Source organism: Notolepis coatsorum (assembly GCF_963971535.1).
Source record: "Notolepis coatsorum genome assembly, chromosome: 16".
Taxonomy (NCBI): domain Eukaryota; kingdom Metazoa; phylum Chordata; class Actinopteri; order Aulopiformes; family Paralepididae; genus Notolepis; species Notolepis coatsorum.
This window is the reverse complement of record NC_140180.1, coordinates 26,744,193-26,756,532: the sequence shown is the minus strand read 5'-3', so window position 1 is coordinate 26,756,532 and position 12,340 is coordinate 26,744,193. Positions and strand designations below refer to the sequence as shown.

General features: G+C 45.1%; 1 protein-coding gene across 1 annotated transcript in view; it reads right to left on the bottom strand.

The window, feature by feature from the left end:
* gpc2 (glypican 2) overlaps positions 1–3,763 on the bottom strand; it is a gene marked incomplete at both ends in the record, with an annotated part of 33,173 nt that extends 29,410 nt beyond the window's left edge. Inside the window, 3 exons of the mRNA XM_084331641.1 lie at positions 1,186–1,320; positions 1,552–1,710; positions 3,592–3,763. Of these exons, the coding sequence (XP_084187767.1) occupies positions 1,186–1,320; positions 1,552–1,710; positions 3,592–3,763 (466 nt within the window). The remainder of the gene's footprint in view (positions 1–1,185; positions 1,321–1,551; positions 1,711–3,591) is intronic.
* Between the last annotated feature and the right edge of the window lie 8,577 nt (positions 3,764–12,340).

The window sequence follows — 12,340 nt, the reverse complement described above, 5'->3', positions numbered from 1 at the left end:
GCTACTACCCTAGTCTAGGGATACACCGATATGGATAATGGTATCAGATATCGAGTCAATATAAATGGTAAATGGACTGTATTTATATAGTGCTTTTATCTAAAGCGCTTTAGAATTTGTTCCTTACATCTTACCGGTTCACTCACGCCGACGGCGGAGGCAACCATGCTCATCATTAGGGGTTAAGTGTCTTGCTCAAGGACACTTCCACACACTGCCCAGGAGGAGCGGGAACCTCCGTATTACCAGACGACTGCTCTACCACCCGAGCCACTGCCACCCTCCCCCCTCCCCCAATATCAGACTAAAACAGGGTATCGGTATCAGAGAATGTATCCAATACTAGAAACGAATACCAAGAGCCATGTGTAACATGACAGACATCAAAGTGGCTTGATTTGATCATTTTCTTTCCTTTTTAGTGTGCATTTTTGGCACACAGAGGCATGTCAGATATTTCTAATGGAGAAAACAATAGATTAGAGGGGATCAATAAAGGAATATATTGTCTAAATCATTTTTGTCCATTGACCCCAAACTAATGGTCCAAGTCTATGCTGTTGAGTAAAAGGAATGGATGATATTGGTACTTGGTATCGGACGATATTTAAATAATCGATATTGGCATTGAAAAAGGGGTATCCATGGTAGGTACCCAACTCTATTCTGCTGTCTACCGCATAGTCTCAAATTAGCTATACATGCTGTCTGGCAGACAATGGCAGGTTGACTAAGCAGCAACAGACTGCGACTGGGCTCGCCAGCTAGCGGCTCTCTTGCCAAAACAAAGAAATCCAGAACTGAAATAGAAACAGTCTGGCATCCGCAGTGTTCCAGTTCCCACTTCCTTCTTCTCCAATCCTGCTGAGAAAAAAAACACTGCTTCTACACCACAGACAATAGCCACTATAGAAGACGCCACAATAAAGGAAGCTGACAAAATAGAACGAGGCATCTTTGTAATTACAAGGGGAAGCCTTGCAATAGAATGAGCCATCTTTAAAATAGAACAAGGCGTCTTTACAATAGAATGAGCCATCTTTCAAATGAAACGAGGCATCTTTACAATAGAACGATACCTAACCCAATATACCCCCATAGATACTCTACACATAGATAATGACCTCTCATTCTCATTCATCTCTTTCCTCCGACGGGCAGCCAAAGGTATATTATTCAACTCACCAGAATAGTATGTGCGGAGCTCCACAAACAGCTCTTGGAAGACGTGAGCGTTCTGGGTGAAGAGACGCCCGTAGGTCTTGGTGAACATCTGGTTCATAGACTTCTCCGACAGCTCGATGAGCTCCCTGAAAAACTCTACAGAGAGGAACAGGAAGGGCAGAGGCGAGATATGGGTCTGAGGAACAGTATTTTCTTATTTATTTATATTGTTGTTGTTGCAATGCTATAGATGGATATGAGAGAGACGGGGAGGAAAGGAGGCTCAACATCCAGCTCAGCCTCTCCATGAAAAAATTATAATAATACAATTATTTTACATACAAACTCTAAGCTAGACAAAGCGGGGTGCTCCCGGTTGAACCTCACCGTCAAACTTGCGGTGCCTCTGTGTGAAGGTGGTCAACAGGAACTGGCTGGTCTCTTCGATGGCGGTGAGGTAGTCCCTCTCGCTCAAGAGGGCCAGACTCTCCTCCATCTGACTGGAGCAGCAGGTGTAGTCCTGGGGACACAGACGCAGGTGCTCACCTGGGTCGATAGGAAACCACGCCAGATCATTGATTGATTGATTGAAAACTTTATTAACAGATTGCAAAATGGGTACAATACAGTACGGCTCAATACAAACAATTGTAAAGGGGATGCAGACCAGAGAAAGACTTTCGTCTTGTTTACATCAGGGTCCCCCATTTTCAATTCATCAAGACATTTATGACATACACGACATAGATATACAGTACTGTTTCATCAAGACATTTATGACATGCAAGATATACAAATATACAGTACTGTTTACGAGAAAGAGATCATAAAAAAAGATATACATTTTAAGGAGAAGAAACTGTACATTGGAGGGTGTTGGGTGGGTGGGTTTCAGGTTTGGACATTTACCGGGGCCAGTTTCTAATTGCAGCCACCCGTAGGTGCTCTTTGAGAGCGGTTTTGAAGGAGGGTAGGGATTCACATTCTTTTATCCGAACACCACCAGCCGACAGGAACGCCAATATGAACGTAGAATGTTTTAGTATATTGAAATGAGATTATACCACTTTATTTTTTTATCATAATAAGATATGTTTGTCATTTTTCCCTATAATTATGGTGGTGCTTTGATTCTGTACAGAGCAAGAAGGTCAACAGAGACAACGGCCTATTTCTGATACGGATGTCAGTCTATTATCAGCTGAAAACAGGCACTCGCAACGACACATGATGGGTCCTATCAGTTGTCTTGCTTGCTCATCAGCCTATGTTTGAAAACTCTATCAAAGATAAGAAAATTCTAATCACCCTGCATGAATTATTCAAATCCAATCTGTCTTTCTTTGTCAACTCTGGTCGGGTCTCTAGTAGGCAGGTAAGCATATATGCAGACAATGACAGGGGAAAAACCACATCTGGTTGGGAAAAGGCTCAGTCTAAAACACCATTATATTTTAGGATCAATATTATAGCGCTCTCCGTCCAGTCTCAACTCCACCCTCTCCGTTGCTCTCTCCCTTCCTTTTGTTCTCCGTGTCTCACACTATTATGCCTCCATTTCCATTTCCAAACTACCTCTCATCATCCCTCCTTCTCGCAGCCATCTGCTCCCCTTGGCCCGCGGGACGCAGATAACCCCAGCATGCAGACACAATCAATCAATATTGATATCCTCTCGCTGACTCATGGTTGGAGCCTGCAGGGCCAAATCCCCTACAAATAAATCGACACACATTTGAGAGTCCTGCACATGCAGGGACACACTTTCTCCAAACATACTAATTGCTCAGAAATACATGCTTTTTACAAATATACTGGTCTACACCCCCCCCCCCCCCCCCCACACACACACACACACACACACACACCCACAGGTAAGTGAGTATGCACACGGCCAAACCCTCACATACAGTACTTTCTCAAACATACTAATTCTTACAAATTCAAAAAAGTTATAATTCAAGATCCTAATCATGTCTGCCCCTCTCTCCTCCTAATGCGTATGCGTGTTTAGTTTACACATACACGCGCACAGACACACACACACACACACACACACAATGTATGCATCTCTTGAGACCACCAGGAAAAAAGTTCTAATTAGTGAAATAAATTGCCCAATCCCAAATCCAAATATATGTCTGATAATCCACATGTTATCTCCTTAATCTCCAGATTAGTTGATCACGAATCACCAGAGCCTATATGGGCAACTAAACAGCCCTGTGGCAAATACTAATTAGGGGCGAGGTTCTTTGTTGCACCGGTGTTGGCAATTTGCTCATTCTCTTGTCATCGCAGCAACAAGGAACAATCTATTTTTAATCTTATTCTGCATTTCTTTATGAAGTGCAGAATTGCGGGACATGGGACCAGCCCTTAAATGTCTGTTTGTTTGCTTATTTTATCCATTTAAAAAAATCTTACCAGAGATTTGAGTCAGCGGAGCGGTGCTGGTGCTGTAGCCCTTCTCGGAGTACACCTGCCGCGTCTCGGTGCAGCTCCTCCCCGCTGTCACCGGGCCCGGGCTCCGCGACAGGGCAGCGAGCGTGACCAGCAACATCCACGGGCACTTAGAAACAGAGAGCGGGGAATCCATCTTCTCCACAGTTAAAACAAAAAAAACAGTATTGGGTCAACTGGTTGTGAGCCGAAAAATGGATGGGCAGCGTTTGGATTCACAAAAAAAAGTCTAAAGTAACGGGATAGGCAGCCCAACTGTGACAGGGAATCTATAAAAAAAATTAAAAAATAGTATCCGCATATTTTCTAAATCCAGAAAATACAGATGCGTCCGCCGTGATCTTTTCGAAAATATATATTTTTCTGTCCTTCGTTTAGAGGTGCTATGTGTGCGTAACGTGAGTATGAATGGGGCACTCAGTCGCGGTTACTGTGTGCGATCACCTCGCTCTATAGCACCCAGCCTATCAATCTCAGAACAATGGACCGTGCAGCATGAGAGGACGAGCAGCGGGGTGAGGTGCGCGCAGTGGAGGGGGCGGCGGCATGGATGGAGGACTTGGGGGTGCTATGGGCGAGCCACCTCAGGGTCCTAAATTCGATCTGACGCCTATTTGCAAGCAACGAATATATTTTATAACGGCATGGATGAACATTAGATGGATGAATACAAATTTACAACATAAAAAAAATATATATTCTGATATAGGCCTTAACCGTTTGGTAGTGCGGCAATGACAGGGTTAAGATACGATATTCCTTTATTGATCCCCTTGGGTAAATTCGGGAGTGTTAGTGTACTGGCTTAGAGCATCAGTCAATAATAAACAGACTCCAGGCTGTGCACTTCTGAAGGACATGATATTATATTGTCCATAGGCTTATGTAAAAGAGTCAAAGCCAATATTATTATTATACAAGTACTGGTTTGCAGAGAGAGGTGCATCAATGCTGAGAAACAGATGCTGGATTGGATTTATTAACCATTATCTCCAAGGCTATTATTATTTCCTTATCAACACTGCAGTGCCCTTTCGGGCGTGGCTGTTTGGTTTGAAGCACATGCCCGTTCGCGCCACGGAAGTGCTGCTTGTATCTGCTTGCAGCGTTCTCAAGTACCGCTCATCCAATCGACTTCACACTCGACACTGCACTCCCAGCAATCCACCAAATGTAACGTTTGTTGTTATAGGGCAAATTCAACACTGCACTGCCGTGGGTCCTCAGCAATACACCCGCCAAGTGTGAAGTCGATCGAATGACCGATTCTCGAGATATGCATAAAGTTAATTGTTATAGCGCCACCATCTGGCCAAATGGCACCAATTTCAACTCTCCCTGGGTCCTCAACAATACACCCACCAATGTGTCAGATGAGGAGTACACCTGGCAGAAACCCAAGCCTCAGAGGAGTCAGCATCTGTACATGATATGTACCCTAATTCCCATTTTTTTAATCTACTTTTTCTCCCATTTTCTATTTTTCTCCCATCCCAATTTCGTATTGTCCAATTCTACCCTCCCCTGTCTCGAACGCTGTTAGGCCATGCCTCCCACAGGCCGGCTGCAATGTGGACGAAGCCTTGCATCACGTGTCCCCTCCGCGTGTATGCCTTCTACAACAAAACTTCGTTTCCGCGTTCAAGTTTTGCGCTCTGATTGGCCAGGTCATGTGACATGTGCGCCAATCGTGGGACAGCAAGTTCTGCGCCTATTTCCGGGTCTAACAGCCTGCAAACTACCTGGCGTTCTATCGCCATGCTCTAAGACAAACTCTAACCTTAACCAACTTCGAAAGAGTGCCTAAGCTTAACCGTCGGAATCAGGGCAGGCGTTCTATCGCCATGCTCTAAGACAAACTCTAACCTTAACCAACTTCGAAAGAGCGCCTAAGCTTAACCAGTGTAGAAACTTGCGGTCCCAGGATTGGGCGTACATGTCACATGACCAGAAATTACCTGGCCAATCAGAGACGCGGAAACAAAGTTCTGTTGTAGAAGGCATTCAGGCGTCCCCTCCGGTACTCGAGGAGGCAGCCGTCGCATCTTTTCGTGCACATGCACAGCGCGATCTCTCAGCGGCGAGGGTCTGCGTGGGAGGGACACGCCGCCCCTGTTGCTTCCTGATTTTACTGCGCAGGCGCACCAACCGACCTGTAGGAGTCGCTGTCCACAACGTCCGATCCCCACCCACCAGCTTCCCACCCCTAACACTGCCAATTGTGTTAGTATGAACAACCAGCCAAGCTGGTAGCAATGCCGAGAGCTGGGCTCGAACCCAGCATCTCGTGCATTAGTGGCGAGCGCCTTGCCCACTGCGCCACTTAGCCGCCCCATATGTACCCTAATTCCAAGAGACTATATACTAAACCTCTCAAGTGCCCCGTCTCCTCAGAACATATAGGCAGTGGTTGATGAGAGGCTACAGGGACGCTTCACATATCCTGGCTTCTCCAACCTGAGCCTGAAATACAGCAGGACCCGTGCTGTTGAGGAGCTTGTGAACCTCCATGGCCATCACGGTGACCGTGACAATGCCGTCCTCAGTGCCATGCTGCCGCCAGAGGAACGGAGGACGGCTGTCCAGGTGACAACAGTGGGTCAGAGGAAGAACCCCACTGGGCAGCAGACTTGGCTTGGCCAGTGCGGAAGTCCAAACACACGCCCTCCAGCTCCTTCCTCAACAGTTCAACACAGGGCTCTGGATGATGTGCAGACTGCAACAGTGGGGAATTGCACGTGAGTAGGACAGAGTGGATATCTTTCAAAATTATGTCAGGGCTCAAAGTAAGAGAGTCTGGCCTTTGGCTCTGAGTCTGGGATCCTGGGTGCTTCCCCTGGTGGTCTGCTTGGAGACACTGAGGTCATCGAGGCGAAGTACCCTTTCGTGTGGCGTGAGGATTCCATTCATGGGGCCATCTAGGACAGGGATTTCTGTCTCCAGGCAGTGGCTGGGGGTTACTGCCTTAACCCTTTCACTGCCACACTACCAAACGGTTAACCCTTTCACTGTGACAATACACAGAAGGTTAACCCCTGGATCACTACCCACTACTCACAAAGCCCTTTTTGGAGCCTCCCAAGAATGCATCGAAGGAGGCGTCTCTATCTCACTGTGTTAAGCCATTACAATATTGCTTTGTCTTCACTTTCACTCTGACAGACCTGTGAATATACACTCTGACAGACTGAAAGTCCGTCCGTATGGGCGTACTGTATATATTTTCTTTTCCAATAAACCTGTATTGTATTCATTTAACGTGAGTCTCTTTCTGCTCCTGTTTTATTATTTCAGAATATCTAATTCGCAGTGTGACACTGTTTTAGGCTGCTGGATGTCCGTGGAGAACCTGGTGGTTTGCACTCTGATTTAAGGCCAATCTCTTGTCTCTGTATTTCATTTAACCATCCCTAGAGACGTCAAAAATCCACCACATTCTTGGTGTCTGAAGCGGGGATGCCAACCGATCCTGCCGGTGCAGACGGGCTCTTCATCGCTCTACAACACAGCCACGTCTGGGAGGAATTGTCTGTCTGCATCGGCTGGTCGGGACGGCATTCCACGGGCATTACATGCAGCGTCGCGGCGAGTTAGGTAAGCAGGAGTGGGGGGGGGGCGTCTGAATGTAATACTATCTGTGTTTATCTCTATATGTATGTGACACTGCGAGAAGTCAACCCTGGTTACTTTGGTCACTATCTGTGTTTATCTCTATATGTATGTGACACTGCGAGAAGTCAACCCTGGTTACTTTGGTCACTATCTGTGTTTATCTCTATATGTATGTGACACTGCGAGAAGTCAACCCTGGTTACTTTGGTCACTATCTGTGTTTATCTCTATATGTATGTGACACTGCGAGAAGTCAACCCTGGTTACTTTGGTCACTATCTGTGTTTATCTCTATATGTATGTGACACTGCGAGAAGTCAACCCTGGTTACTTTGGTCACTATCTGTGTTTATCTCTATATGTATGTGCGAGAAGTCAACCCTGGTTAGGCTTTGGTCACTATCTGTGTTATTGATTATGTATGTGACACTGCGAGAAGTCAACCCTGGTTAGGCTTTGGTCACTATCTGTGTTATTGATTATGTATGTGACAATGCGAGAAGTCAACCCTGGTTAGGCTTTGGTCACTATCTGTGTTATTGATTATGTATGTGACAATGCGAGAAGTCAACCCTGGTTAGGCTTTGGTCACTATCTGTGTTATTGATTACATACGTGACACTGCGAGAAGCTCAACTTTGATGTGGGCTTTGGTCACTATCTGTGTTAAGCTACATACGTGACACTGCGAGAAGCTCAACTTTGATGTGGGCTTTGGTCACTATCTGTGTTAAGATAAGATAAGCTACATACGTGACACTGCGAGAAGCTCAACTTTGATGTGGGCTTTGGTCACTATCTGTGTTAAGATAAGATAAGCTACATACGTGACACTGCGAGAAGCTCAACTTTGATGTGGGCTTTGGTCACTATCTGTGTTAAGCTACATACGTGACACTGCGAGAAGCTCAACTTTGATGTGGGCTTTGGTCACTATCTGTGTTAAGCTACATACGTGACACTGCGAGAAGCTCAACTTTGATGTGGGCTTTGGTCACTATCTGTGTTAAGCTACATACGTGACACTGCGAGAAGCTCAACTTTGATGTGGGCTTTGGTCACTATCTGTGTTAAGATAAGATAAGCTACATACGTGACACTGCGAGAAGCTCAACTTTGATGTGGGCTTTGGTCACTATCTGTGTTAAGATAAGATAAGCTACATACGTGACACTGCGAGAAGCTCAACTTTGATGTGGGCTTTGGTCACTATCTGTGTTAAGCTACATACGTGACACTGCGAGAAGCTCAACTTTGATGTGGGTTTTGGTCACTATCTGTGTTATTGATTATGTATGTGACAATGCGATAAGTTCAAGGCTTTGGTCACTATCTGTGTTTATCTCTATCATGCTTTTCCAATGTTATACCTGCTCTGCCACTGCACAGCAGTTAGGCATTTTTTTATTTATTTTTTGGCCTCTATTCCAAGCACTTTTGAATATAAGTGCTATTCAAATGTTCTAAATTCCATAGACACTGTCTTATACAGCTTATTGAGGCACTTGTCTTTCCGCCATCACAGCGTTTGTAATACCAGTGTCCTAAAGTTGGATTTGTCATTCCTTTCATTCCTTTTGATATTTGATTGCATGTTACAACTTGTAACCCCTGGTGGTCACTATTTCCACATGTTTCAACTTGGGCGACAGCTAACTGTAAACAGTTTTTTTCCCCTTTGTTTCCAGCCAGTACAACTATGAGGGATATCCAGACATGTAACACACTGACCATGTTTGAAATTGTTGTTGTTTTTTTTGTGTTTGATTTCTTTTCCTTTGGCCGGCGCAATCTCATTAACGCGACGCATGACATCCAAGATGCAGTATTAATCAATGCTGTCGAACTCAGATCTATGGAATGTGAGGGGGAGGATGGTGCGTTTCTCTCAGCGCAGGAGAAAGAAGATAACGAATATGCACCAGGGCCGTACTTCCCACTGCAGGGCCACGCTGTCCCTGGGCAACCACACCACCTAGGGGCCCCATCTCCACCGGCACACCAGCCACCATACCCATATGAACCCGCGGAGGACGACGACAACCTAATCAGGTTCAGTCCCAAGTCCAACAGGAACCGCCTGCTCAACATCTCGCATGATATGGCAACACCACAGCAGGGCCGGTGCTACGGAAGCGGGGCCCAGGGATCAGGGGAGGCCCTGGGAGGGCAACTGGGACAGGAACTCCAGCTAAGCTCCCTGTGCGATAGCCCCGCCCTGCCACGAAGATAAGAACGCACCGCTGCTGGGATCCACAGGAACCCCTACCACGCACCCCAGTCGGCAATACAAGCCCTTTTGCATAAGTAGGACCTACCCCACCACGCCAACGACGGCCCCGGCCTGTACAAACAACGGCCGCTACGAATATCCTGCCTCCCTACTCCCTGCACCTGGTATGCTGCTGTATTCAACTATGGGGAGATGACTGCTACTCTACTCAACGGCATCCAGCCTCCTTGCAACAGATATATCGTTCTGTGTGTGAAGGAGTGGGGAAGACACCTGACTGCTACTGTACTCAACGGCATCCAGCCTCCTTGCAACAGATATATCGTTCTGTGTGTGAAGGAGTGGGAAGACACCTGACTGCTACTGTACTCAACGGCATCCAGCCTCCTTGCAACAGATATATATCGTTCTGTGTGTGAAGGAGTGGGAAGACACCTGACTGCTACTGAGGACGACAACAAGGGAAGCCAGTGTGCATATTAAAAAGTCAAATTTCTGATTTAGATATGGGTACATATTCAGAGTTTGAAAATACTACTTATATTAAGACTGCCATTTTATTTTCTTTGTTCTTTGTTTCCTATTAACTGCTGTCGGCGCTTCGGGTCACTGAGAAGCGCTTTATAAGGCGCCAGCGACCAATCTGTCCCCGGCCTGGGACTCCTCCCCTTTTCAATTTGCACCTGAACTTTTTTCCCCCTCTTCTTTCTTTCTCAAGAGTTATTGTTCTACCTTATTATGTTTTAAAAAAAAAAATTTATTGTACCTAAGGATGCAACATTTTGCAATTACCTGCTTGGAATTATCGTCCTACTTAGCCAAGTATGACATTATGATGTATTAATGTTGATTGATTTGATGTTCTGCATGGTGTCTTGAGACTGTGGTTTAGTGATATTGATGGTTGAAATTACCAGGATGTGCCAAAAATGGCACAAAGTGGGGAATGTGAAGGGTAATTTCACATCCTCCTCCTCCTCCTCCTCCTCCTCCTCCTCCTCCTCCTCCCCCCCCCTCCACCTCCTCCTCCCCCTTCTCTCTTTGTGAAGTCATGATTTCTGTTTAAAGACAGGGCACCCATTCATCTGGCCTGATAAGTTTGTCAAGGTCAGCGCCGGCTAGAAGCCCTTTTTGGAGCCTCCCAAGAATGCATCGAAGGAGGCGTCTCTATCTCACTGTGTTAAGCCATTACAATATTGCTTTGTCTTCACTTTCACTCTGACAGACCTGTGAATATACACTCTGACAGACTGAAAGTCCGTCCGTATGGGCGTACTGTATATATTTTCTTTTCCAATAAACCTGTATTGTATTCATTTAACGTGAGTCTCTTTCTGCTCCTGTTTTATTATTTCAGAATATCTAATTCGCAGTGTGACACTGTTTTAGGCTGCTGGATGTCCGTGGAGAACCTGGTGGTTTGCACTCTGATTTAAGGCCAATCTCTTGTCTCTGTATTTCATTTAACCATCCCTAGAGACGTCAAAAATCCACCACAATGGTACCATTTACCCTTTTGACCTTTTTGTATTGGGCATTGCTGCTTCCGAATTCAATGTAGGCCTATGTGTACTAAATACATAGACTACATCATACTAAAGACTGTTGGAGCATATTGTTCAGTACAGTATGGAGCACAGTATGCAACATACATAACTTACTCGGAGGAAGTGGCGGTTCGTAATACCAGAAGAAAACGGTTCACTCCCAGCTGTTTCCACTTACTAACTGTGCAATCAGAAGGAAATACTGTCAATCACACTTCTACACGGAAGGTTGGACGACATGTCATCATGACACTGCCAAACGTATAGCCATGATAAAGGTATGGTGTCCTTGCATAAAATATAGTCTGTTTACTTTTCTGATAACTAAACTAACTACCTCACTGCATAATTAATAAATATTCAGGTAAGCTTAATTGTTGGTTAGTTATTTGTGATACTACATGTATACATCAAATTCAAGGTTATTATTAGTTTATTACCGCATTTTCTTTCAAACTAGTTTCTGGTCGCGGATGTAATAATATTTCGCGCTTTTTCACAGAGTTTTGCCCGCGGAGTGATCTGAGAGTGCTCGCGGTGGACAAAGGGCGTGCAGGTGCGGCGGGGTTTTGTAAAAGGTCACAACTATATTTGGTTGAACTAACGTTTGCCGATATTGATGCTGAAAACTTGGTTGGCTCGATTCACAACTGGCGTTTAAAGCTACATGTAGTATGTATACTAAATGACTAAATGTAATAACATACAACTTTTGATTAACTAGCTAGTCGAGCTACAATGTCATCAAGCTAGCAGTGCAGTAACTTACAACGTTAGCTAAGGTGACGTCACAGATGTCGGCATGTCGTGTCAGTTACTGTCGGCGATTCGAATTAACTATTTGTGACCATCTTCTTCTTTCTCCACCACAGTTATTAAAGATACCCACTGAGAAGTGTTGCAGAATACAGTAGCTAGCGTTACCGGCTACAGTTATCTGAACTTACCCGGCTGCTTCGAGCACGAACATGGCGTCAGACGATGAATCAAAAGTGTCCAGGTACAGCCAGTAGTAAATCACTATGAATTGAAAATGGGGGACCGGACCCTGATGTAAACAAGACGAAAGTATTTCTCTGGTCTGCATCCCCTTAACAATTGTGTGTATTGAGCTGTACTGTATTGTACCCATTCTGCAATCTGTTAAATAAAGTTTCCATTCATTCATTAAACTATTCCGAATTCACATTGCCAGCCACCCCACACACACTAGCAAACTGAGATTCAGCCGTTTTCTTTGTCAGCCTTGGTGTGGTGCTGAATGTTTAAAAAAGAAAAAAATATATATATAATTCTACTCCTCCTGTCTGTTAGTCTTGAG